This window comes from Mobula birostris, chromosome 11, assembly GCF_030028105.1.
Source record: "Mobula birostris isolate sMobBir1 chromosome 11, sMobBir1.hap1, whole genome shotgun sequence".
NCBI classification, from domain to species: domain Eukaryota; kingdom Metazoa; phylum Chordata; class Chondrichthyes; order Myliobatiformes; family Myliobatidae; genus Mobula; species Mobula birostris.
In genome coordinates this window covers 77,763,144-77,786,131 of record NC_092380.1, presented here as the reverse complement: position 1 = coordinate 77,786,131, position 22,988 = coordinate 77,763,144, and the positions used below count along the sequence as shown (strand labels likewise).

Sequence of the window (22,988 nt, the reverse complement as noted above, 5' to 3'; positions counted from 1 at the left end):
AACAATATTACTGATAAATTAAGCTATTTCAAAACATTTTAGTTCCACTCCCCCCAATTTTATTTTTAAAATATAGAACAAGATCTTGTTTGAAACTTCTAACTAAACTGACTTTCATCTTTTAGTATATCAGCTAGATTTTCTACAGATGGGAATTATTGCTCAAGTTTTAGCATACTTGGTTTGAAACCCTGTGCACAGGATTCATCACTATATATTCAGCAGGTCATTCAAACAGTTATTGTGCTTTTTTTTTCTTTGTGCTTTAAGAATTTAAAATGCTTTCAGAATAACACCTGACAAAAGGAGAAAATGCAACATGAAATTAGATTGTATGTCTTTAATATTGCACAACCAAAATCTGTCTTTTAAACTTTTACATGATCATATGTAAAAAGTAAAATGTAGGTTACATCTGAGGCATTAGTATGTATTTACAGGTAATTGGTCACAGGCAAAAGATCAAATATCTTTTTATAGTAAGAAATCAATTGTCATAAGTGTAAAACTGTAGTCCCAAACATGTTAGATTCCTTAATGCTTGTACTAGAATATAATATTCCCACTTGTGGAAGTTCATGCAGATCTAAGTTTTCAAAGCATGCTCAGGCACTCCACATTTTCAGGCCTACAGTTTAAAGTACCTTAATATCAAGAACCTGATTTGTCTAGTCAAGACTGTGCAGAGTCTGCAGGCAGTTATGATTTATATTCTAAAGCTGCAATATACCATTAAGATATGTTTATACAAACTTTTCTGAAAATGATGAGGAAAATTCACTTATGTATCTAGTAAACTTTGGAATAATGTCCACATCTATTAATTGGTAATCAGTAGTACAGCAAATATTTTGCTCAGTCTCACATTCATTTCTACCTTTGTGGTTTGGTTTTTTAACATTGTGGTGTATCTAAAGCATCTAAGTAAAAATAAAATAAATTAGAATAGTATACATTTCAGAGGGGAAAATAGAGATAAATTAATTCTGAGATTCCCAGAACCAGTTTGTAATCACATACTTTGTGTCAGTAAGTTATCTTCAACTACCATTTTAAATGAAGTTGAAGAAATTCATGAAATTTATGAAATTCAGAATATATTGCAACTTTAAATATGTAGTTTAAAAGCCACATATAGCCTGCATGTGATGCAATCTGCATACTTTTTACAGTACAGCTATTGTTAGAAATAGGCAGAACTGCAACCCTGACACTTCCAATAAGTTTTATTGATGTTCATCAATCTCTGAGGTCTCACCATGCTGTATTCTAGATGCTATTCTGATTGCTTCTTCCAATGATTGTTGCTCACCAAGCTGTAAAAAAAAAGCAACAAATGAGCTGGAAAATCAAATAGGTCTTGTGAAGAAAACTGCAATTCTCAGTTCTCATCATTGTGTCATTTATACAGTATGATGTTCCATCATACTATACTCATGAACAGAAGATACTGGGTATAATCAGCAGATCAGTTACTATTTGTGAAGATAAAAAACAAAATTAATATGTCATTGATCTTTCATCAAAACAACTCCTGCAACATTAACAGTTTCACTCCCTACCAACACCGCAATAAATGCCACGGCCAAGAAAGCTCACCAGTGCCTCTACTTCCACAGGAGACTAAAGACAAATGGCACATCCCCTTTGATTCTCACAAATTTTTATAGTTGTACCACAGAAAGCATCCTATCGAGAAGCATCTTGACTTGGTATGGTAACTGTGCTGTATGTGGCTACAAGAAACTGTTGAAGGTTGTGAACATGGCTTAGCATTTCACAGAAACTAGCTTCCCCACTATGGATTTTTAAAAAGATTTCTTATTGCCTCTGTAAATCAGCCTATATAATCAAAAACTCCACCCATCCCAGGCATTCCCTCTTCTCACTCCTCCACTGGGCAGAAGGTATAAAAGCCTGAAAGCCTCAATGCACTTAATATTAATACAAACAACTTAATACTCACAGCTTAATTTTTTTATTTCAAATTAATTTTGATTTAAATTTCTCATCTGCTGTGGTGGCATTCAAACTTGTTTAAACTAGTTGAATAGTAAATTTTGTCTTTGAACTTTATTTTTTATATGCCAGTACTGAAAATAATACTGATAATACAATAAATGTACAGCTTTCTTCTGTATCAGTAATGTTTTTTATGAAATAAACAGCTAAGATGAATTTATATTTCCTTTCTCTAGAAATAACAGTAAAAATACAGGAATAGTAGCTTAACAAAGAGGTAACGGATTAGTCCATGTATAGGACTCGTTCTATAAATTTGAATATTACCACAACAATTGAGGAATCCAATTTTAATAGTGACCATTAAATTACAGGATCATGGTAAAGCCCTTCATAGTTACTGATGCCCTTCAGGGAGAAAAACTGTTGCTCTTACCTCATCTGGACTTTATCCAATTCAGCAGTTAGGAGTCTATATTTATGGTATGGGTAATAATGCTGGCCAAAATGGTAATGACCACACCTCTTGAACAAATGCAGAAAATATAAGGTGGTATTCCTGTCTATGGTTACAGCAAAAAGGGTCATTGTACACCAGATTTCCTCCTGAGTACCTGCTTGTGCTAAATAAAAATCTAACCCTAATGCTAAACCCTAACCCTATATCTACAAAACAAGTCAAATGTTCCTCATTAAGAAAACTTAGAGATTAGATGCAATTTTCTTTTTGAGTTTTACACGTTCACATCTTCTCAAGATTAACTCAGAACAGGTAATAAACCCTGGCCAAGGATATTCACTGACCTTAAACAAATAATCTAGGACTTTAATACTTAAGAAAGATTCAACATCTCTGCAAGGCAGGTCAGAAAATTGTATGGGAATTGTGGAAAATTTATTCCTTCTATTTTGCATTTGAAGGAGCAATATAAATGACTAAGGCCAGGAATTTAGTCAGAACTTTATTACAGAAGTTAGTTTGATTTAAAAAGCATATTACTAGACAATGTTAAGTTTTCAATATTATAACAGGAGAGGCTCTGAGGAAATACACCTTCAAATCTGTTACACTTTAGCTTTGAAACTATTTTATTAAATATAATTGTTTCTGATTCATTGAGAAATGGATTGCATAAAGGCTTATGATTTGGTCAGTGAACTCAATTACTGATTCCAATCACAATATTGAAAGCATCAATTTACAACAGTATCGATGTTCATACATGCCCAGACAGGGAACTTCCCCCCAATAATATCTACAAATCATTAAATATTAACTATTAAAGTGGCCACAAACTATTCTGCTGATACAAATAGGGCTTTGATTTATAGCAATACATACATGGTCTCTCAAACTTTATTGGTGTACAGCATGTATGTGGTACTTTTTTTCCTTCTCTACATTCAAAATACTGGCAATGTAGCAACATCCTAAAAATAAAAGAATATAATTAAAGGGAGATGGGAGTCAAAATTTCAATACAAATGAGTGTTGGCATTCAGTCATTCTGAGGGCTTAAGTGTATCGGCATCTGCAGTACAACACAAAATTTATCATGTATCCCTGTTATTCTAATTTTTTAAAAATTAAACTAATTATTTTAAGAGAATTTTGAAATAGTGGTTGTAGATAAAACATACTGTATATTTTTTAACATAAAGAGAAAACGCTCAAAAACCCACCTGCACTGCAATTTGAGTGCCATTTGCTGTAGCGAGCAGTGTAACAGGCCGTGCTCCTCCAGTTACTAAATGATGCTCATGGTGTTGCTGGGTAACCATCTTTTCCACTTCAACAGACGTAGCCTGTAGTGCAGCAATAGTTGTCTCACCTCTCATCACACAATCTGGAGTCACGATAGCAACCTTTAGGAAACAGATGCTTTCAGTTCAGTAAAGTTTGCAAAACGTGTACGGTCAAATTTAGTTCATTCCATAAAAGTTACGTAGACAATGATTGCTTTGAATGGAACTGTTGATTACACAGAAGTGATTATAGCTCAAAAGAAATTTAAAGAGTGTATAATTGGTTTGCCGGTGACATCTGTGATTGTGATAAAAGACGAAAGATTTAAAATGCCAAGATGTTTTTCTTTTCAAAGATTCCATCTGGACACAGAGTATTCCCAGTATTTTTAACTTTATGCCAAAGACAGCTGCTGACTAACGGTCAGCTACACTTAACTGTCTCTAGTCTGATGAGTTGAATACCGTTTGTTGTAATATAATTTCAATACTGTATTGTATAAAGCTTTTAATAAAGAACACTATCAAAATATTTAAAAGATTGATAACAAGTATGAGATGAATGAACAAAACCTTGGTTAAAGAAATAGCTTTTGAAGAACTTTTTTTTAAAGAGGGGTAATGGGGCAAAGGGATTTAGGAAGAAGTAGTTCCAGAGTTGGGATGTGTCTCTGAGGGTATGGCTGCCAATAGGATTAGCAATGTAGATTCCCGCTTATCAAGAGATCTCTGGGAGTTAATCAGATGGGAGAGATTCTAAAACTGGAGGGGCAAGACCACAGGATTTTGGCAAGAAAAGTGAAAATTTCAAAATGGAGGTACATGTTAACTATGAGCTAGTATTAGTTAATGACCACAGAATTGACAAGTGCATGGAACATAATGTGAATGAGAGTATGAGTAAAAATATTTAACACACTCTCAGGTTTATGAAGGGTAGAACAAAGCGCGTAGACCTGAGAGTACTGAAAAATCCAATGTAAAGGTAACAAACAGAGACAGATTGAGAAGGAAAAAGGGCTATCAATCACCTTCATCACATCATATTGGACAGCAAGGCTATCTTGGCAGAGACGAAAACATGATTGAAGGCATCCAAATAAGCAAATAAGTAAGGGCAATGATGTGATGGTTTACATAGATGAAAGTTGTTTTTTTTAAAGAAAAGGGACCTGAGGAGAGAGAGAATCATTAACACTTTCAATTATCATGTAAATCAAGACGACAAACAAATTGGTTAGTAGATTTTTGGAAGTGCCTCCAAAAGCACCACAACCTTGTCGTTGGGTGTGCAGGCTTGCATGCTCAATGACTGGGAGAACTATGTTGGCTGGAGTCAGGGCTTTATGTTTTGGCTCTTGGTAGGTCACCTATGCCAAACAGGTCAAAGGCCAGCTTAAGAGTGGTCCAGCAGTCCTCCAGGTTTGGGGCTTCAGCTCAGCTAAAAATTCTGACTGGTAAAACAAAATTTTACAGAAAAAGCAATGAAGAATCATTCTACGTCTGAGTGCAATGGTATTCTTGAGTCTCTATTTGGGACTTGCATGACTGACAGTAGTGAAAACTGAGGGGAAGCTGACATGATGAAAGAAGCTCTGCACACTGCCAGAGATGGAGGACCTTCGTTGCTGCCCTGAATGCCAGTGGCATAATAGGCAGTAAGTAAGTAGAAAGTGGTTCTCATAAACAAGGTGAATTTGAAGAGAGCACAAGGGGTGTTAGGATAAAATACAGAGAAAGGGAAGTTTAGAACCCCAGAAGAGGAAGTTTGGTCCACTGTATTAAGAGAAAAGAGTGAAGTTTCAGAGAGTAAAAGTACACATTATGGGCCCAAGTATTGTTTGTTAAATTACTGAGATCTATTAAACAGATTCTCTTTGAAAAGACAGTGAATTAAAATTTTTCTTTAATATGGAACTAAGCCAGGTAGCATAATAAAGGGTCTCGGCCTGAAACGTCGACTGCACCTCTTCCTACAGATGCTGCCTGGCCTGCTGCGTTCACCAGCAACTTTGATGTGTGTTGCTAGCATAATAAAGTGTTTTTTTTTTGGAAAATCAAAAGTCTTTGCATTTTTTCTGACACCCCATTGTTCAACTCCTAGTGAAATAATTCATGGCTAGGAGATGAACAAAAATTTGCAAATGGGAGAGCATAAAAATGATCTTGATACATTCTCCTAATCTGCTAGGGAGTCTGCCTCTAGTCAACTTTAAAACAAACAGCCCATGGCTTGAGAGAATCTGGGAAGGTTTATAAAAGGAGGGTAAAATAAAATAATTTGGACCATAAGATATAGGAGAAGCCATTCGGCCCATCAGGTCTGCTCCACCATTTAATCATGGGCTGATCCAATTCTTCCAGTCATCCCCACTCCCCTGTCTTTTCCCAAACCCTTTGATGCCCTGGCTAATTAAGAACATATCCATCTCTGCCTTAAATGCACCCAATGACTTGGACTCCACAGTTGCTCGTGGCAACAAATTCTACAGATTCACCATCCTCTGACTAAAGTAATTTCTCTGCATCTCTGCTTTAAATGGACATCTTCAATCCTGAAGTCGTGCCCTCTTGTCCTAGCCTCCCCTACTATGGGAAATAACTTTGCCATATCTAATCTGTTCAGGCATTTTAACATTTGGAATGTGTCTATGAGATCCCCCCCCCCGCTCATTCTACTGAACTCCAGGGAATACAGCCCAAGAGCTGCCAGACTTTCCTCATATGGTAACCCTTTCATTCCTGGAATCATTCTCTGAACCCTCTCCAACGTCAGTAAATCCTTATTAAAATAAGAAACTGCACGTGCCTTATACAGCCCCAACATCACATCCCTGCCCTTGTATTCTATACCTCTAGAAATCAATGCCAACATTGCATTTGCCTTCTTCACCACTGACTCATTCTGGAGGTTAACGTTTAGGGTATCCTGCACAAGGACTCCCAAGTCCCTTTGCATCTCTGCATTTTGAATTTTCTCCCCATCTAAATAATAGTCTGCCCGTTTACTTCTTCCACCAAAGTGCATGACCATACACTTTCCAACATTGTATTCCATTTGCCACTTCCTTACCCATTTCCAAAATTGTATTTCATTTGCTACTTCTTTGTCCATTCTGGCAATATATTCATTATTTAAATACAGCAACTAATTAAATTAGGTTTGACAGAGAGCATGATAATCATGACTGGCAGGAAAGGGATAGTGCTGTGATCTGGGAAATGCTTTCACATAGAACATAGAATAGTACAGCACAGTACAGGCCCTTTGGCCCACAATGTTGTGCTAACCCCTAAACCCTGCCTCCCATATAACCCCCCACCTTAAATTCCTCCATATACCTCTCTAGTAGTCTCTTAAATTTCACTAGTGTATCTGCCTCCACCATTGACTCAGGCAGCACATTCCATGCACCAACCATTCTGAGTAAAACACCTTACTCTACTATCCCCCTTGAACTTCCCACCCCTTACCTTAAAGCCATGTCCTCTTGTATTGAGCAATGGTGCCCTGGGGAAGAGGCGCTGGCTATCCACTCTATCTATTCCTCTTATTATCTTGTATACCTCTATCATGTCTCCTCTCACCCTCCTTCTCTCCAAAGAGTAAAGCCCTAGCTCCCTTAATCTCTGATCATAATGCATACTCTCTAAACCAGGCAGCATCCTGGTAAGTCTCCTCTGTACCCTTTCCAATCCTTCCTATAGTGAGGCGACCAGAACCGGACACAGTACTCTAATTGTGGCCGAACCAGAGTTTTATAGAGCTGCATCATTACCTCGCGACGCTTAAACTCTATCCCTCGACTTATGAGAGCTAACACCCCATAGGTTTTCTTAATTATCCCATCTACCTGTGAGGCAACTTTCGGGGATCTGTACTCTGCCTTGGAGTTTGTCCTTCCAAAGTGTACCATCTCACACTTCTCCGGGTTGAATTCCATCTGCCACTTCTCAGACCACTTCTGCATCCTATCAATGTCTCTCTGCAATCTTCAACAATCCTCTACACTATCCACAACACCACCAACCTTTGTGTCGTCTGCAAACTTGCCAACCCACCCTTCTAAAACACATCCAGGTCATTAATAAAAAATCACGAAAAGTAAAGGTCTCAGAACAGATCCTTCTGGGACACCACTAGTCACAATCCTCCAATCTGAATGTACTCCCTCCACCACGACCCTCTGCTTTCAGCAGGCAAGCCGATTCTAAATCCACCTGGCCAAACTTCCCTGGATCCCATGCCTTCTAACTTTCTGAATAAGTCTACTGTGTGGAACCTTGTCAAATGCCTTACTAAAATCCATATAGATCACATCCACTGCACTACCCTCATCTATATGCCTGGTCACCTCCTCAAAGAACTCCATCAGGCTTGTTAGACACGATCTGCCCTTCACAAAGCCATGCTGACTGTCCCTGATCAGACCATGATTCTCTAAGTGCCCATAGATCCTATCTCTAAGAATCTTTTCCAACACCTTTCCCACCACAGACTAGTCTATAATTACCCAGACTATCCCTACTACTTTTTTTGAACAAGGGGACAATATTCGCCTTCCTCCAATCCTCCGGTACCATTCCCGTGGACAACGAGGACATCCAATAGTTAAGTCAACAACCTCGCTGACTTGCAGGTTAAGTGTGGAAGCCAAAGATTTTTGGATGCATAATAAACTTGACCTTGCAATGAAGCATGAGGTCTGATAAGATCACAATATTTGGGGCACAAACGTGCAACTGTGAATAGTAGATGGGTTTATGGAAGAGATAAAACAGCACTTTCAGAAAAATACTGTAAGGTAGCACTTATATAGCTTCCAATTGGTTAATGCACGAGTCTGACCCTTTGACTGGCAACAGTTTACAAAAACATCCTGAATGTCATTGCTTTCAAAGATATCACACAAAGCAATTGCTTTACCTGTTGACCATCTGAACCATCTGTTGTCACCATTGTAACTGAATGGGTATCCTGTGTTGAAATAACTGCATCATGTGCTGGGACCGTGATGGTAGTACCATCTTGTGTAACCATTGTTATAGTATTGCCAATCCCTGGGAGATCTGTCTGAGAAATGCTAACCTGAAAGAAACAAGCAATGCAGATAAAAACTTTTTGCATGCAGAACTAAAGAATTTTCTACAATCAGCCCACTACTTTGGCTCTAGTACAAGATCACTTGAGTAAAAGTCTACAAGGAATTTTTTAAAAATCCTTGCAGACTAACCCAATTGATCTATACTTAATCACTTGAGAGAATAACTTTTTCTTCAACTTAGTCTTAAGTGTGGATCCTCTTACTCTGGTTTAAACTCTCATGAGTGGAAACATCCTGCCAACATTTACTTTCTGCAGCCCACTAAGAATTTTGTGTCAATAGGAATGCTTTTCCTTATAAATTCCAAAGAGCACAGACCATGCCTAGGATCAATGTATTGAACTTTTACTGAATTGCTTCCAACGAATCAGAATCAGGATTAATATCACCAGCATATGTTGTGAAATATGTTGTCTTTGCAGCAGCAGTACAATGCAATACATAATAATACAAAAAAGAATTGTGAATTACAGTATAATATACACATACACACACAATATATATATATAAATAGTTAAATTAAATAAGCAGTGCATCATAGGTTCAACTTTAATTCAGAAATCAGAAGGGAGGGGAGAAGATGCTGTTCCTGAATCGTTGAGTGTGCGCTTTCAGGCTCATATACTCATATCTGAAGGTAGCAATAACAACAGGGCATGTCCTGGGTGTTGGGGGTTCTTCATGATGGATGCTGCCTTTTTGAGGCAACACTCCTTGAAGATGTCCTGGATACGAAGGAGGCTAGTGCCCATGATGGAGCTAAGTTTACAATTCTTTGCAGGTTATTTTGATGCTGTTTCAGGCCGAGACTCGCGTTCACCAGCAACTTTGATGTGTGTTGCTTGAATTTCCAGCATCTGCAGAATTCCTCGTGTTGACGAAGGGTCTCGGCCCAAAACGTCGACTCTACCTCTTCCTAGAGATGCTGCCTGGCCTGCTGCGTTCACCAGCAACTTTGATGTGTGTTGCTTGAATTTCCAGCATCTGCAGAATTCCTCGTGGTGATGCAGTCAGCTAGAGTGCTCTCTATAGTACATCTGTAGAAATTTGTGAGTGTCTTTGGTGGCATACCAAATCTCCAAAAACTCCTAATGAAATATAGCCACTGTCGTGCTTCCCTTGTACATGCATCGTTATGTTGGACACCCAGAAACCTCCTCTTAAAATGGGGAACGTCGACTCAGACCATGAAAGGCCTGCGTCAGGCATTTTCATGCCTTACAAGGCGCAGATTGGAAGTCTGTATGGGGCGCCACTCCTTGCACAGACACTAGAGCAATGTGTGGTTAAGTCCCTTGCTCAGGGACACAAACACGCTGCCACAGCTGAGGCTCGAACTAGCGACCTTCAGATCACTAGACGAATGCCTTAACCACTTGGCCACATGCCCTTTTAAAACAAAGTGACTTAAATGTACTAAATCCTCTCAATGGAGCCTGTTGTGTGTATTGAAGAGCCCCAAACCCATGAAAAATAAAACTAGCATTCCATTAAACTTCTGGATAACCCTTCAATCTGAGAGAAATTGGTTGTGTACTGCTTAATATTTTTGTAATTTTATGGCCTGTTTGCATGAAAACTGCATATTTTTCAAAAAGGAAAACAAACGGAAAGAACTCAGATCAGAAGAGAAGGGGGAAAAAAACCAAGCAAGCAAAGGCGGACTCCAGGTAAATTTCCCAGATGGAATTCCACATTTCCTTTTATTCTTACCTGTTGTTGCGTACCATCTTGAGCAATAAGAGCCATGTGTTGACTGACGTTTGCCTGGGTAACAGTGGTAACCTGTCCAGATAATCCAGTGTCTTCATCAACTCCTGTTACATAAGTAATTGGTTGGCCCTTCAGGATTTCATCCCCAGAAGAAACTTTTGAAATAAAATTATACAAAAACAGAATGATACTTTATTTTTCTATTTTAGTGGGAAAAAAAGATTAATTTAAGCCATAAATGTCAAATGTTCTGCATCACACAAGAAACTCTACCAACCAGATGGCTTTATAAATAATAGCCATCTTGGTCAAACTATATCTGATGCATTCCCTTTGTCCTAACCATTTCCCTTCCATTCTCTCTGCAACTTTACATTAGCCATTGTTTCCAGCACATCATTCTTCTGTCAGTTCCAGTGAGATGCCACCATCAAAAACCCGCTCCCCTTTCAGCCCACCAACCTCACCCCCACCCACTTCTGCTTTCTGTAGGGATCACTCTCTCCATGACTCCTTGATCTCATTCCTTCCCATTCACCCCTCCCCATACCCTGATACTTACCCCTGCAATCTATATATGATGCAATACTGGTCCCTTCACCCCTCTCTCACCATCATATAAGGGGTCTACAAACAGCCCTTCAAGGATTACATGAAAGGCTTGAGGCATGCACTTCCAAATACCTTTTTAACGATTTCCACGTAATATTGGCAAATTGTGGCTGCCCAAAATGGACTGGTCTTAATGTGTCCCACTGTATTTAATATTTTGATATTTAAACTTCCTTAACTGATGACAATCCCAGTTCTCACAATAAATAAAGCCATTATGGTATACTTAAAGTTTAAGTTAAAACTCTCAGATTATCAAAATTAAATGTTATTATTTTAGGCACATTAATTCTTCTCATCTTATGAACTTTCAGAAGAAAAAGAAATGAAGAAAATTTATGGGTTACACAGTTGTATGGCTGTTTCCAAATGATGATGGAGACAGCAGCCAGAGAATTGGAAATGAATATCAGTGAATTGATCCATTTGACCCGAAACAGGAGTGTGTGGGCCATGGCAGTCAAAGCTCAAACTGGGCATGGCACTTGATGATGACGATGATGATGATGGCTGTTTCAGAGATCCATGATCCAGGTTCAATCTTGATATTCATTGCTATTTGTGTGGAGTATAGTAAAGGCATCCGTTAGTCTTGCGAGACCATGGGCTCTCCAGGGCGCAGGCCTGGGCAAGGTTGTATGGAAGACCAGCAGTTGCCCATGCTGCAAGTCTCCCCTCTCCACCCCACCAATGTCCAAGGGAAGGGCATTAAGACCCATACAGCTTGGCACCAGTGTCATCACAGAGCGATGTGTGATTAAGTGCCTTGCTCAAGGACATAACATGTTCCTTCGGCTGGGGCTCGAACTCACGACCTCCAGGTCACTAGTCCAATGCCTTAACCACTTGGCCACGTGCCCACACGTTCACAATGTGGAGTATATACATTCACAAATTCTCTCCTTCCCACAGAATTATCAGGAGACGAAGGGCATGTGAGAAATTTTTTTGTACTAATAGAAAGGAGAACTCTGCGTAATTCTACATCCACGTAATACCTTCATACAAGCTGTGTATGAATCAAGCACTCATAGCTCTACAATCTATTATCATTTAGATAATATGTTTTTTCTTTACTCTTTTTGCCAAAATGGAAAATTTCAACAAATGTTCACTTGTTACATTCTGTTTATGTTCAATCTACAAGCATGACAATGTTTGAAGTCACCTATTGTTTACTATATTTGACTCCATTCCCAGTCTTGCATTCATGGCCTTATACTGATCTAATACAGATCAACATAAACCTGAAGGTTTGTAAGGCTGTCTTCATTTCTGCTGGTGCCTACAAAAGCAACTGATGCATTCAAAGCACAGCAGGCTAACACGCATTTTAACTGTGGCCCCAGTGCTAAGGATTTAATGGCCTGTGCACAAGACTAACCCTCATGCATATTGAGCAGCCAGTGCTTCATATTATCTACTAGTCACTTGTCAATATTATTAGCTGGTCCAAAACACTTTACATGGAGAAAAATATTAATCTATCTAAATTAGACTCACCATCCTGAGGCTCAAAGAAAGTCTCTTCCTCTTCAGTTGGCTCGCTATCCCCATGTGCAGTTCGCTTATGCATTGCCAGTGTTGAGGTCTGTTTATAAGTTTTGCCACAGTGGTTACAGTTATATGGTTTGGAATGAGTATGAACCACATGGTGTTTATATAAACTGGAGTACTCAGTAAATCGCTTGTCACAACCAGGTACCGTACATACATAAGGCTTCTCCCCTGAACATTAAAATAAATGAAATTGTCACAATTTCAAATAAAGGACAGGACAGTGATAATAAAAGGGAAATGTCAATGTAATTTGCCGCAATAAAAATAATTTTTACAATATTTTTGCCAAATAATAGTTTGAAAGGGATTAAGATCCATTAATGCTCTACAATCAGTACTTTACGGTACAAGTTTCTCCCCAGCTTACGAACACCCAACTTATGTGGAGACTAGCACTTGGAAGATCAGCAGGATGAGCTGCTGGCTACTGATGTATCTTTAATGTCTTTAAGACATTGGTCATGCCATATTTGGAGTACTGTGAGCAACTTTGGGCCCCATATCTGGCATTGGAGAGGATCCAGAGAATGTTTATGAAAATGATCCTGAGAATGAAAAGGTTAAAGTATAAAGAGTGTTTAATACTGGACCTGTACTAATTGGAGTTTGGAAGAAAGAGGGGATTCTCACTGAAACCTACCGAATATGGAAAGGCCTAGATAGATGGGATGTGGAGAGTACGTTTCTAATAGTGGGAGAATCTAGGACCAGAAGACACAATTTCAGAACAGAAGGACATACCTTAAGAACAGATGAGGAGGAATTTCTTTAGTCAGAGGGTGATGAATCTGTGGAATGCTTTGCATTGATGGCTGTGGAAGCCAAGTCACTGGATATATTTAAAGCAGAGGCTGATAGGTTCTCAATTATTAAAGGCATCAAAGGTTACAAAAAGAAGGCAGGAGAGTGGTTAAAAGTAAAAACAAATCAGCAATAATCAAATGGTGGAGCAAACTTGATGGGCCAAATGGTCTAATTCTGCTCCTATGTCTTAATGTTTTATTGTAAAAGGAGACAATGTTCACTGCATTGCTGACCTAACTGGACTAACAGTCAACAAGTTTTATGCCTCATGTGGTGTTCTTGAATCTAGGTTCAAAGTTTTTAAAGTCAAACCTGCAAAGCTACTGCTAGGTAGGTCTAATCATTGCTTGATAAGTGAGGAACCAACTATACTACCAATATAAACTCCTCCCTTACTAAACTACAGATTTAAAGTTTTCACATTCTTTTGAACATTAAAAAAGTGAACCTTTTATGGTTAGAGAATACAAATCAAAATGCAACCTTGTTCTGTGTGCACCAAATGATTATAGTGATTATCTTTTTAAAAAAAAAGTTATTGGATTAAAATTTTTTTAAAGAACTGTAGTAGGGTGGGAATTGCAAGACAAATCACACTTTATTCCCAAATTGTTACATATTGTTTCTTAATAGTTGTTTTTTAAATGTTGGTTGAGGCCTTACTATTGGCTAAATACCTTCTCACCCACTGTGAGATCTGGGGAAGTGGGGAGAAACTATAACTATCTTTACTGAAGGTTATGGTAATTATTCAATCCTAGAGGTTTTTGTAAAACTGAATTAACCTAATATCAAACAGCTTAAATGGATAAGTAAAACATAACTTCAAATGACCAGCAATAGTTTACTCTTATCAATACCTGTGTGTATTCTCATGTGATTCTTGTAATTGGTTGCACTAGCAAAGGCTCGCCCACAGCCTGCCTCTGGACAGAAATAAGGCCTTTCACCTGTATGAGTCCGAATATGCACTTTCCGAATATTCGATGTGGTGAACGATCTGCCACAGCCTTCAAAAGGGCATTTGAATGGCCTTTCACCTGTTTGTCAGATAAAATGTGATATGTGTGAAACCAAAATAGACACAATTTAATAAAAAGCACATTATTGCAGTAAAGTATTTGCAATTATTAGCCGACAAGTAAATTTACAACCTTATAGCTACATACATAATAAAAAGTCATCTGACAAGGGAATACTGTAACATCTCAATAAATGTCCTTACAATAATAATCTGAAGTTACAGTACCAAAACAAAACAAAAGACTATTTATTATTTCAGGCTTAGTTATTTTGGGTATTTAGCTGGTTAGAAAAAAACAACTAAATGGATAGAAAATTGCTGCCATTCAGTTTCTTGTTTTTAAATTAGTCACATGAAGATGTTCTGAATATTTGCCACTCTGTGAAAATAGAAGATATTCCGTGAAAAACTAAGGTTTTCCCATTAGAACAGAGAAGATTAAGGGATGATTTTATTATAGGAAGAGTACAAAAACTACTTCCAGGCATGAAGAGGTCTAGAATAAGAGAATCATAGTAGCTAAAAATTATATGTAAAAAATTTAAGAACAGGAGGAATTTGACACACATAGGGTTCTGAGATAACAGAAAACAAGAATTAGTGACTGAAATTGATTTAATTCGAACAAATAAAAATGCTGATTACTAAAGTAGAGGTTAATGAAAGGTCAGGGTTAAATGAAGCAGCAGCAAATTGGAGTCACTATGTGAGATGATACATTAACACTGACTAGATCAGCCAAGTAATTCATTGTTATGGAACATAATATTGATCATGGTACACCAAAACCTAATTGTTATTGTGCCTCATATGAATTCACTTTACTGGCTATTACACCAACTCAATCTCTTGTGTAGGACTGTGCAGTTTGGAAAAATGCAAAGAATCAGAAAACAGAATCTGCTTAAAACTATAATTACGTGGCCAACAGAACAGAGCATCAACATGTCTGGCAGTAAACCATCTTACTACAGGTCCACAATCCCTTATCCGAAATCCTTGGGGCCAGTTGCATTTCAGAATTCAGAACTTTTCAGATTTCAGACCCCACCACCCTGATACCAAAAAACACATATGCTCGTCCCTTAGTTAACCCGTCTCAGTGCGGTGGACTTTAAGACCCAGCGGTGCACCAAACCTATGCACATCCTCCCGTATACGTTAAATCATCTCTAGATTCCTTATAGTACCGAATACAATGTAAATGCTATGTAAATAATTGTTATACTGTATTGTTTAGGGAATAATGACAAGAAGAAATTTTATTTCCAACAAAGACATTCAATAAAACATAAAAATATAAAGCTTCAAATGAACCGAATCAAACACATGGTAAATGATTTATTGGAATAAATGTAGAATGTCACTGTTACTATAAAACTTCAGTAACTTGTCTTTCTGTTTATTTATATCATATACAGTGGTAGTTTCAACACTATTTTCTTCAGTAAGACGCCGCACAGACACACCACGATCAAGCTTCTGCAATAACTCCACTTTCTATGTTATTGGTAGAGACGATTCCTTCTCTTTTTCTCATTGTTACCCATAGGGGTATCTGCAGCTCTCTTTGACATTTTCACAGTGAAATTAAACACCAAGTCAACAGTGAACACAAAATGTCAGTGAACAGCAAATGCACATGTAACCAGTACGAGCGCTGAGCCACAAATGACGTCTGGTGGCCTCTGCTAGTGCTGCCACGTCACACCCGAGTGACATTGGCTGTTGGCGAAAAAAACCTTGGTTTTCGGAGCATTTTGAATTTCAGAATTTCGGATAAAGGAATGTACACCTGTATATATTAAAACGACCTAACATTAGCAGATAAACTAATAAATGTCCAGCTGCAACTGAAGCATACATACTAGCTTTTAAAATGTTTCTTTAGTCTTAACTTGGCTTAGCTGGTAGCATACATGCTTTATGTTAAGAACTATTAGTTCAAAGTATTCTTCAGGAATTAACAAGGTAACAATGACAGATGATCCTGTGCAGCCTTGGAAATTGATATATTGCTTGAAACACTGGTTTGATGTGCTTTTCACTGAGACTGGAAACAGATACAGTCGGCCCTCCGTATCCGCGGGTTCCGCATCCATGGATTCAACCAACTGCAGACTGAAAATACTGTACAGGTTTCCCCTGCTATCAGAAAGTAGAGCGGAAATGGCTTAAGACGAAGAAGCAATTACCATTAATTTATATGGGAAAAATTTTTGAGCATTTCCAGACCCAAAAAATAACCTACCAAATCATACCAAATAACACATAAAACCTAAAATAACACTAACATATAGTAAAAACAGGAATGATATGATAAATACACAGTCTATATAAAGCAGAAATAATGTATGTACAGTACAGTGTAGTTTCACTTACCAGAATCTGGAAGACAGCGAGCACAGTGGAAGGTTCACGCATTTTTCAATCATACAGTTCTTTGTAAGCACTCAAAACATCCCGCAAACCTGCCCTAAATCTACCTGCCTTTTCAAAATTAAAGTCATATTTTTCTGCAATTATTGCAGCACTGTCAATCGTAGCGAAAATCTCACGCAGTTCAAAGCTATGGCGTGCTCTATAATGGCTCGCTGCAAAACAAACGCTGAATGCTATTTTTGCTGAGGCAGCATCAGCGTTCCCAGAAGAGCTACGATGGTTGCGTCTGTACTGAACACGTACAGACTTTTTTTTTTCTTGTCATTATTCCCTAAACAACACAGTATAACAACTATTTACATAGCATTTACATTGTATTAGGTATTGTAAGTAATCTAGAGATGATTTAAAGTATACGGGAGAATGGGCGTAGGTTATATGCAAATACTACGCCATTTTATATAAGGGACCTGAGCATCCGCGAATTTTGGTATCCACGGGGGGTCCTAGAACCAATCCCCTGCGGATACGGAGGGCTGACTGTACATTTTTTGGCTCCAATTGCAATAATTAGAACTGCAGGCAATCCCCTTGCATTAATCAAAACTCAAGTTAACAAAGTAGACTCGGAGGTTTGCTGTCTTTTGCTCACTGGTTGAACGCCCAAGTTGGTGTGGTCTTTCATAGATTATATTATGGTTATTATTCTATTATTGATTTATTGACTATGCCTGCACAAAAATACGTAAATCTCAGGGTTGTACATGGTGACAATACATGTACTTTGATGATAAATTTACTTTGAACTCACATGATGAGATTTGTTTTTTTTTGCAGCTTTACAGTGCAATACATACAATTACCATCAAGTCTTCGGCACCCCCGCTATAAATATGTGCCTAAGACTTCTGCATACTGTATTTGAAAATGAAGGTACACTGACAATAACTAAGGTTATACTCTACTTTTACCTTGTTCCCTTGTAAAAATATATTCTTTATGATTTAATCTTTATTCCTGTCAATATCCTTTCTCTTGCATTTCATTTTTCTTACTTTATTCCATTTTTTCTTTTTTTCCCTCAATCTTTTATATTAATTTCCTTTAAACTTTGAAACTGTTTAAACATTTTTGTTCTGAGTTTTCTTATTTGGCTTTGCTTTTGAATGTAATGTCAGTGTATTTAGTAATACTAAAGTAACAGATTTACTTTGTTGCTCTGTCCAAATATGTTTTATTTAATGTTGCCTTTTCACATTGTGCTCCATGAAGACAACCCACTCCAACAATAGACAATGACAACAGAATTGTTCAAAAACAAAAAGTCAATCATCTTGCTCATGGTGCCTGGAGTATTCTTGAAATTAGATGGGATAGCAAGTAGCTCTACAATGTGTTTTCAGATAGAAAATTGACTACTTACTTAGTGATTCATGCTTGACACATGTGGTTTCACACCAAGTCTGCCTCATTATTACTGAAGTCCCCAACCAAGAGTTTTTAAACTATGTATTAAAATAAATATGCTACTCTGGTTAAAGCCAAACACTAATCAAAATTCTGTTCTTTTGTTGTTAAGAACTGGGTAAATGGAATTCTCTTATTACCTGATCGGTTTGATTGCATTAGAAATGATGAGCCTGCAAAGTAGTTGGTCTAGGAAAATGTTAGGCTCTCTTCAATGGTTAAAATCTTGCTGCTATCAATAACTGTTTCAACAAACTACATCAGAAAAAAAGTTTAAATTTGGCATTTCATAAAAAACAGCATAATGAATACTAAGAACAGGAAGAAGACAAAAGAGAATACTTCCAGACAAATAAGAATGATAGAGTGGTAATATTAATATATACACATAGAGCAACAGTATAAAAGAACAGAAATGATCTGATAGGTGTACAGCACTTCCTCACTTGAGTTTACACTCATATGAAGGAGAATGCATGGATAGATATAGTTGCAAAATTAAATAGGGCAAATTGAGTATACTTACAGAAATATTTGATTAACATCAATCACATTATCATTAGATTCAGAACCACTGAATCAATTAAATTCAATAAACTTAACTTTTTCATAAAACAATTTAACTAATTTCAGTGATTTGAAAAGAATCTAGAACAGGTGGATTGAAATCAAAAATTGGTAGACATAACAGCAAATGGATTTAGGAGTTTTCAAAGAAGATAAGGATCTAGTACAGTGCAGATGCAAGCTTTTGAACGGGCAGTTTGCTGCACTCTGCCCTTCTTATTTTATCGTCTACCAGCCTGTTACCATGCTGTATTTCTAATAAATAAAATAAATAAATTATTGAAAACTCAGGTACCCATTCCCCAACTTGTACCAAGTACATTGGCTCCTGATTAAGCAATGCAGCATTTTCACAGTGTTATCCTTGTTTCGAAATGCCACTATAACCTTGCTTTCATCATCTCTAATTTTTTTCCAACCAAGATAGCAGTACACTTCCAATTCTGTCCTCAATGAACACCTACAATTTTCATCACTGCATCCCTTCAGGATTCCAAAAGTTTGATATTCCTTCATTAACTGTTCTTTATCCCTTCTAGAATATTCCTACCTTGCTACATCTACCACATCTCCACATGATTCACTCCATAAAATATTGTTCAATAATGCAACCGCAAATCTCCTGGGTGTATTTTAACACACTATAAGTAAAAAGTAAGATCAAGCTTAGTAGTGTCACTGTGAATGACTGGTGGAAACTGGTATTATCAGATTTTCCATGAATTACATGAACTACATAGCAGTTAACATTGATTTGTAATGTATGCACAGGTAATTGTAAAATATAGAGAAAATAGTCAAAATTATCTTATGCATTGTATAAAGTGTTATTGTTTATGGCAAGACTTCCCCTGACAGCAAGTGACTATATATATGTTTATATGCATGCATTTATTTATTTAAAGTACTGCTGTCATTACAGAGCACTTAACCAGTCCATAAGAAAAAGACAGGAGGCAACTAAGGAGGGAGCTAATCAAGCTACATCATTTTGTATCTTTCATTTAGAATGTAAAGAAAAGCTAACATGAAATGATGCTCTGGTAACTTCACAAACAATAAAAAATGCATTTTCATGACATTTAAAATTTATGTCTTGTTTTACCTGTGTGTGTTCGGATATGTTTTTGTAGGTCCCCTGAGGTTTTAAATGCTTTGTCACAGCTTTCTTCTGGGCATCTATATGGCTTTTCTCCTGTATGGGTTCTTGTATGGCTTTTTAATCCATAGCCTAAAATACAAACACATAATGGCATGAAAAAGTCTGTCTGCAAAATAGTTGTGAAGTGCCATAGTGTATGTAAGACAGTAGGTGAACATAAGCAAGCATCACAGAACTGATATCTGTTAAGCATGATTCAGTGATTTTTTCCAAATGCAACAGCTGTCAGATATGGGAGCATATTATATTGGTAGTCTACCTTCATTTTTAATGCAATGTGAAGTTTTTTAAAAAATTCTTACAGATTATTAAATAAATGGAAAATTGGAAATTCATTGTAAAACCTGAGAACATACAAACTACCTAAAAGGTAAAAGCTAATTACTACCGTAAAAAAATCATATGCAAGTGTGGGAGGAGAGGAAGGAGCACTTAGTGTTAGAGTAACTGTACTAGAACAAATTTATATAATTTCATTTTGAAATGTCATCATAATGTGGGTGGAAAGCAACAACTTTTAAGAAGCAAAAACCACATAAAATGTTATTTTTATAAACATTACAATTATTTACTTCACTAAATGATAAATTCAGTAGCAAGCTGCAGCAACAAAATGGTTTCTCCCCCCACAAGTTTGGACACACTAATTAGCCATAATCAGCTTTGAGCTATTTGATCTCACTTGTCTCAACTAGTAAGTCAAAGCAATTACCAAAGTTGGAGATTATTCGATCAACAGTAACTTAAGCCTAAAACACTGAGTTCTAAATTTGATAGTTAATCAGATGTTTTACTGACTAACTTTTTCCTCAGGAAAAACACTAACTCAGAGTGAAAGAAAATAGGCTGGGGTCCTTTGATATTCATTTAGTCCAATTACAATCATCCTCCAGATTCACATGTAAAGTTGGTTAAAAGAAGGGAATTTAATTGTGATCTTGAGGGAACAGAGAAAATAAAACGAGAGAAAGGAAGAGAAAGTGAAGGTACTGGTAAGCCTTTCAGTTCCTTTAACATGAGGTACAACATCAGTATCCTAAAATAGTTTGATTAGATAAATATATCTCAATCCACAGTACTAAGCTGTACTGTCTTAAATCTGTAGGACTGCAGCAGAGACAAGTGGTCTCAGCACCTATGGCTAAGAAGTGAAGAAGATCGCTGCTCTGTGGTGTGGAAAAATACAGGTCAGGGTTTGCATGATACTCCCACATTCAATTAGCCCACTAACTTTCACTCTCCTGGTCTGTACAGCAAACGTGCAGGTGAAGAGTCTTAAGGATGCTAATAGAGCCTATTTTTGTTACCACAACATTATGTCGTGAAGCAATATTTAAGAATGTAGAGAAAATTTCATGTTATTTGTAAAATCAATTTTGAATGCATCTGCTAAGAGGGAGTTATTTTTGATCCATAATCCAGATTTGGTACCATACTATTACTAGTATAAAATCACGACACCAAGTGGAGGCAATGATGCAGAAACAAGGACTTCTGTTTTGAATATTAAGCTTTATCACTAAAAGAATGTAGATACACAAAAGCTAGAGGTTTATGAGTTTAAATCATACCGGAAATCAGACCAACACTATTTTAGTGAGAAGTGTCAACATTTATAAATATCACAAAATCATATATAATCAAATTGTTGTAGAAGTTGGAAATCTGAAATAATGACTTAACTGCTGAAAGGTCAGTAAGTTGAACCAGGAACTGTTTCTCTCCTCAAACTTCTGGCTTACTGAGTATTTTGCACTTTCCATTTTACATAAAATCAACAGTAGAAGACAGAACCATTGCTTATCAGATGTAACAATTTTGAAGTTCATTAGATGAAGATGGAAGAATCATAGAACTATATGACTATCACAGTGACAGGTCCTGATGAAGGATCTAAGCCCGAAATGTCGACAGTTCGCATTAGTCGTGTGCACTTGTGTGGCCATTAGACACCACACTGTGCTTAGAATGAAGAGTTTTTAAATAACATCACTTGGGTGCGTTTGTGTTCAAAAAGGAGTGAACTTTGTCACAGATAGTTGGTGAGAAATAAGCAGTAAGAAAATTCAGAATTGTTTTGCTCACTGAAGTTTCAAGTATTTATGCATGGGGTTGCCAAAAACGGCCGGGAGTGAAAACAAAACAATTTCACTATCAAAAATTTGAAGGTATCCACAATCATTTTGAATGTTACAATGAAAATGAAGATCTGGAGGAGGCAATGGATGAAAACATTGTATGCAGGCAGTCCCATTATCTGCATTAGGTATCTGCGCTGGTTTTGTTAATTTACAGTCAAAAGAACACGGTAGCGTTCACTGGATAAATTCCTCCATAGGTAACCGATACGAACTAATACACAGTTTTATAGCACTGTAGTAGTATTGATAATATTCTAATTTGCTATGTATTTCATTTAAATACATAATTTGCGTCACGGACCCCGTGACGGGGATAAAGAACCAGCAGAGATGGAAAACACCTTGGAGTCTCGTATTGCTATAAACTACTACTATTTATTAGTAACTACGCAATACAGTAATATAAATGTAAATAAATCAAACAGGTTAGCAATGATTATATATAAAAGTAAGTGTGGAATATATGTGTATGAAAAACCAAGCTTCTTTAAGTCTAGGGGTAAAAAGGTACAGTCTTACGATGTTGAGTAAAGTTCAGTTCGTGGTATTTAGTTGAGGGGAGGGGGGAGAGGGGGGGAGAGGGGGGGAGAGGGGGGGAGAGGGGGGGAGAGGGGGGAGAGGGGGGGAGAGGGGGGGAGAGGGGGGGAGAGGGGGGGAGAGGGGGGGAGAGAGTCGAGTCCTCAGGTGAGCTGATGCCATCGATCTTCTCGTTGTCCTCCAAAATCCTTCACAAGTCACCGACT

At 37.4% G+C, this 22,988-nt stretch overlaps 1 protein-coding gene across 3 annotated transcripts in view; it reads right to left on the bottom strand.

The window, feature by feature from the left end:
* LOC140205214 (zinc finger protein 143-like) overlaps nt 1-22,988 on the bottom strand; it is a 64,553-nt gene continuing 41,565 nt past the window's right edge. For 2 of the 3 annotated variants that reach the window (XM_072272612.1, XM_072272613.1), the window contains exons 10-16: nt 20,048-20,173; nt 14,363-14,542; nt 12,642-12,866; nt 10,527-10,681; nt 8,636-8,797; nt 3,646-3,828; nt 1-1,316 (exon numbers count right to left, since the gene is read on the bottom strand). In XM_072272612.1, the coding sequence (XP_072128713.1) occupies nt 1,227-1,316; nt 3,646-3,828; nt 8,636-8,797; nt 10,527-10,681; nt 12,642-12,866; nt 14,363-14,542; nt 20,048-20,173 (1,121 nt within the window). In that variant the 3' untranslated portion in view covers nt 1-1,226. Of the gene's footprint in view, nt 1,317-3,304; nt 3,394-3,645; nt 3,829-8,635; nt 8,798-10,526; nt 10,682-12,641; nt 12,867-14,362; nt 14,543-20,047; nt 20,174-22,988 lie in introns of all 3 variants that reach the window. The other variant, XR_011887781.1, reaches the window with a different exon arrangement.